Below are 6000 nucleotides of genomic sequence, written 5' to 3' on the forward strand. Positions count from 1 at the left end.
ATGCCAGGGCAGTATAAATACACCACATGTGACCCCATTTCGGAAAGAAGACACCCCCAGGTATTCCGTGAGGGGCATATTGAGTCCATGAAAGATTGAAATTGTTGTCCCAAGTTAGCGGAAAGGGAGACTTTGTGAGAAAAAAAATAAATAAAATCAATTTCCGCTAACTTGTGCCAAAAAAAAAAAATTTCTATGAACTCGCCATGCCCCTCATTGAATACCTTGGGGTGTCTTCTTTCCAAAATGGGGTCACATGTGGGGAATTTATACTGCCCTGGCATTCTAGGGGCCCTAAAGCGTGAGAAGAAGTCTGGGATCCAAATGTCTAAAAATGCCCTCCTAAAAGGAATGTGGGCCCCTTAGCGCATCTAGGCTGCAAAAAAGTGTCACACATGTGGTATCGCCGTACTCAGGAGAAGTTGGGGAATGTGTTTTGGGGTGTCATTTTACATATACCAATGCTGGGTGAGAGAAATATCTTGGCAAAAGACAACTTTTCCCATTTTTTTTTTTATACAAAGTTGGCATTTGACCAAGATATTTATCTCACCCAGCATGGGTATATGTAAAATGACACCCCAAAACACATTCCCCAACTTCTCCTGAATACGGAGATACCACATGTGTGACACCTTTTTTGCAGCCTAGGTGGGCAAAGGGGCCCACATTCCAAAGAGCACCTTTCGGATTTCACAGGCCATTTTTTACAGAATTTGATTTCAAACTCCTTACCACACATTTGGGCCCCTAGAATGCCAGGGCAGTATAACTACCCCACAAGTGACCCCATTTTGGAAAGAAGACACCCTAAGGTATTCACTGATGGGCATAGTGAGTTCATAGAACTTTTTATTTTTTGTCACAAGTTAGTGGAATATGAGACTTTGTAAGAAAAAAATAAAAATAAAAAAATCATCATTTTCCGCTAACTTGTGACAAAAAATAAAAAGTTCTATGAACTCACTATGCCCATCAGCGAATACCTTAGGGTGTCTACTTTCCGAAATGGGGTCATTTGTGGGGTGTTTGTACTGTCTGGCCATTGTAGAACCTCAGGAAACATGACAGGTGCTCAGAAAGTCAGAGCTGCTTCAAAAAGCGGAAATTCACATTTTTGTACCATAGTTTGTAAACGCTATAACTTTTACCCAAACCATTTTTTTTTTTTACCCAAACATTTTTTTTTTATCAAAGACATGTATAACAATAAATTTAGAGCAAAATTTATATATGGATGTTGTTTTTTTTTGCAAAATTTTACAACTGAAAGTGAAAGATGTCATTTTTTTGCAAAAAAATCGTTAAATTTCGATTAATAACAAAAAAAGTAAAAATGTCATCAGCAATGAAATACCACCAAATGAAAGCTCTATTAGTGAGAAGAAAAGGAGGTAAAATTCATTTGGGTGGTAAGTTGCATGACCGAGCAATAAATGGTGAAAGTAGTGTAGTGCAGAAGTGTAAAAAGTGGCCTGGTCATTAAGGGTGTTTAAGCCATAGGGGCTGAGGTGGTTAAAAACACCAAGGGGTGGGGGATGGGCGGGGAGTGCTAAGTTCCAAAGAGGATGCCTAGTCCTCTTTAATATACATATAACAAAAAAACGGAACCGCACCTCCTGAGACAAATCGCAGGTGCAAGCTACCCGGCAATAATACAGCAAACAAAAAAAGTAGCAGCACTCCACTAAGACTGAGTGAACAGGTTCAAATTCATGACGCCAATACTCAGGATTTGTCTCAGGATCTGGTATTGCAATGCATCCATTTGCGTCCAGATTGCCGGATCTGCCTGCCGGAATCCTCTGCCGCAAGTGTGAAAGTACCCTTATGCTTGTGTCTAAACACCGCACAGCTTGGTTTTCTGAAATGAAGTAAGATATTGAGCAGTAAGTAGAAACTTAACGGAGACCTGATATGATTGTTTTATATTATATGCGTTAAATGGTTCTTTTTATATGCTCTTATCTTCAGGTTGAGTATCGTGCAGGGTCAGGTGGTCAGCCTCTCCCCCAACAGTACTTGAATGACCTGGACAGCGCCCTCATCCCAGTCATCCACAACCGGACCTCAGACACCAGCATTTTACCTCTGGTAATGGAACTGATCTTCTTCTTGATAGAGAGCCTTAGTTAGTGTGCGCCTATCTATCATCTTACTCATTGGTCGTTTGACGGCATGGGCTCTCACCAGTTCATTTACCAGCTTGTTCATGCAGCATATTTTGGACATCAAGTGCTTTTATACAGAGAATTCATTACTATATCACCATTCTAGAAACAATTTCTCTGCGATACCCTCCATCCGTATAGTGCCACAAGAACAACCAGTGCACTTTCATTTTTCCAAACTAAAGGGGAGATTTCCAACCAAAATCTTCATTTGTAGCTTTTTTCCAAAGCCATTGTCTTTGTAGTCTTCAGGGCCCGAGACTTTTCTCCAGCATGCTTTGTGCACTTGCTTATTTCAGTCTACCGATGGCATGAATGAAGCTTTTTTTTCAAGTCTCAGATTGGTTAGCATGGACAATACCAGTGTTTGTATCAAGCTAATACAATTATACAGTATACAAATCTCACAATTTTGTACCACCTACTAACATAGCAGTTTACTGATGGAAGGAGCTGTAATGAAAACCTCTGCCTGGGCGAATTCTACACCCTTTATGCCTAGCATCAGTGAAGGAGCTTTTATCAAAGATACAAAAAAAAGACATCATAAGTAATCGTAGGCATCAATAGTAAAGGAGAATTCAGGAGCCTGGGGCGAAGAGCGGAGCCAGGGGCGTAGAGCGGAGGTGGTGGCTACCTCTGAGTGTCCCTACAATGATACTTACATTTCTGTACATTTGGTACACTGCCACAGGCACCATACAGGACTATGAAAATAACTATAGGGGTTTTATAAGATTAACAAAAATAGTATTTAAAAAAAAAAATGAAAGAAATGGCCGCAGTCTTGTCTGTGTCTGGTAGTGAACAGAGCTGAGCCACAGTACCAAACACAGGCCGATGACAAGCGTGGCACTGGAATGAAAGCAGAGCCTTTCTTCTGATTCTACAGTATGTAACCCCTTTAGCGTATGGCCACAAATGGCTTACTGGAATTTTCCCTGCAAATTATTCTATGGAAATGAGCAAAACCTGCAGTGGAAATTGTGGATTTTGCTGCAGATTTCTTTCTGCATGGCAAAGGATGATATCCTTAAATTGACATGCTACCAATTTACATCCGCGCTGCAGGTCAGTTTAGGCTTTTTTTTTTTTTTTCTTCAGATTTCTTGTCATGTCATCCACATTGGTGGCACTATGCTGCAGAATTGTCAAGCCTCAAGGGTATTCCTACCTTAATAAAGGCCCCTTGCACACAGGCGTCACGGATTTTGTCCAGATGCGCTGCGGGAAACCTGCTCGAGTGCGCATGCAATTTCAGTCAGTTTTGTCTGTGATTGCGTTGTTCAGTTTTTTTTTCCGCGCGAGTGCAAAGCGCTTTAATGCGTTTTTCACACGCGTGATGAAAAACTGAATGTGGTACCCAGACCCGAACCCGGACTACTTCACTGAAGTTCGGGTTTGGGTTCGGTGTTCTGTAGATTTTATTATTTTCCATTATAACATGTTTATAATGGAAAATAATAGCATTCTTTAATACAGAATGCTAAGTAAAATGTCCCTTGAGGGTTAAGAAATAATAAAAAAAATTACTCGCCTCAACCACTTGATCGCGCAGCCGTTATCGTCTTCTTTCTTCTTCTTGCAGGACCTGCAAAAGGACCTGCGATGACGTCAGCGCAGGTCCTTTTGTAGGTCCTGCAAAAAGAAGAAAGAAGACGATAACGGCTGCGCAATCAAGTGGTTGAGGTGAGTAATTTTTTTATTATTTTTTAACCCTCAAGGGACATTTTACTTAGCATTCTGTATTAAAGAATGCTATTCTTTTCCATTATGAACATGTTATAATGAAAAATAATAAAGTGAATGGACCTCATCCCTATTTATTATCATCTCCTTAGCAACTATCCGTGAAAATCGCATTGCATCCGAACTTGCTTGCGGATGAAATGCGATTTTCACACAGCCCTATTCACTTCTATGGGGCCTGCGTTGCGTGGAAAAAACTGAATATAGAACATGCTGCGATTTTTGACGCAACGCACAAGTGATGCGTGAAAAACATCGCTCATGTACACAGCCCCATTGAAATAAATGGGTCAGGATTCAGTGCGGGTGCAATGCATTCACGTCACGCATTGCACCCGCGCGGAAAACTCGCCCGTGTGAAAGGGGCCAAAGTGTTGATGTATCACTAGCACATGAAGCCCTTTATGACTGCCCTTTCCTCTGGGACACCCACTGATTCTGATAATGAAGGGGCACTAGTTTAGTGCTGCATCCTCTTTGCTGCCCAGCAGCACTTCAGCCACAGAAACCCAAAGCACAGCTCTATTCAGTTACGATATGCAATTGCTTTATATAATGAGAGTACCCCATTAAATAATTAGATATATATTTTTTAATAAAATCACTGTGTACCTATTCATATACACTCATTAGGATCAAATCTTTTGCCAAGCACCCTTTAAAGGGCAAAAACTTGACTTTCTTTGTAGGGACACTTTGCAGGGTCTCCTCGGTTTTCCTTTAGTATGCACTGCTTTACACTATGATTTATAGTGCACTATGGTTTTAAAAAAAAAAAAAAAAAAACTACTCAAATCTGGGTAATCTTCTTCCTCTGCTGTAAAGGGTGATGCTCATTTAAAGGGTTTCTGTCACCCCACAAAACTCATTTTTTTTTTTTTGGATAGTTAGATTCCTTATAGGGCGATATAGGAGAATATAATGCTCTTACTTACTTTCATGCGGCCGATTCTTTATAAAACGAAGTTTTATAATATGTAAATGAGGGCTCTACCAGCAAGTAGGGCGTCTACTTGCTGGTAGCTGCTGCAGAAATCCGGCCGGCCCTGTCAGTATTTCAAAAATCGTGCGCCTCTGGTCATTCGGCGCAGGCGCTCTGAGATGAGGAGGCTCGTCTCCTCAGCACTCCCTCAGTGCGCCTGCGCCGATGACGTCTTCTCTTTCGGTGATGTCATCGGCGCAGGCGCACTGAGGGAGTGCTGAGGAGACGAGCCTCCTCATCTCAGAGCGCCTGCGCCGAATGACCAGAGGCGCGCGATTTTTGAAATACTGACCCGGCCGGAGGAGGAGATCACGGCTGGCCCTGTCAATCAACACGGCGAGGGGGCGGATTTCTGCAGCAGCTACCAGCAAGTAGACGCCCTACTTGCTGGTAGAGCCCTCATTTACATATTTTAAAACTTCGTTTTATAAAGAATCGGCCACATGAAAGTAAGTAAGAGCATTATATTCTCCTATATCGCGCTATAAGGAATCTAACTATCCAAAAAAAAAATGAGTTTTGTGGGGTGACAGAAACCCTAGCAGAGAATGAAAAATGATAAAATGTTTGGCCCAGTGTTTACTGGTCATAAGCTGTGACTGATGCCTTTGCCACCGTAACATATGAACATTTTATATCTCATTGTAATACTTTTACTAAAACTTTTCTCTATAACTTTCTAAGCACCTGTACCTGTCTCAGTACTGCACTCTAAACACTAAGCTGTCAGATTGGTTTCCTGTATCACTGTAAGAGTGGTAAGAAAACTATTGTATGCGGTTCTAGTCCTTGAATATAACACGGTATGGCTGTAAAGAATAGAACTGTGCTGTGCGGACACTGAGCATCCGAGATTAGCTATTACAGCAACCCTGGTGCAATATATTAATATGTAAATGTGCTATCCTGATTAATACGTCTGCCCTTGTAATTACACTGCTGGATCAGTTTTTCCCCCACCCAAGTAAACCGGGTTGGTTTTTCAGGCCGGGGCTGTAGATTTACTGTATGAAGTTTTAGGAGTTGTCATTTTCAAAGCTAAATTAATCTTATGTATTTTATTCTTTATATTTCAGTTTGCTTTGTATAGATGTTTTC

The 6000-nt window shown here is 41.3% G+C and overlaps 1 protein-coding gene across 1 annotated transcript in view; it reads left to right on the plus strand.

The window, feature by feature from the left end:
- Positions 1-2932, plus strand: part of ZFYVE16 (zinc finger FYVE-type containing 16) — a 73724-nt gene extending 70792 nt beyond the window's left edge. Inside the window, exon 18 of the mRNA XM_040421490.1 lies at positions 1975-2932. Coding sequence (XP_040277424.1) covers positions 1975-2136 — 162 coding nt within the window. The 3' untranslated portion in view covers positions 2137-2932. The remainder of the gene's footprint in view (positions 1-1974) is intronic.
- Positions 2933-6000: the final 3068 nt, after the last annotated feature.

Source organism: Bufo bufo, chromosome 2, assembly GCF_905171765.1.
Source record: "Bufo bufo chromosome 2, aBufBuf1.1, whole genome shotgun sequence".
Taxonomy (NCBI): Eukaryota; Metazoa; Chordata; class Amphibia; order Anura; family Bufonidae; genus Bufo; species Bufo bufo.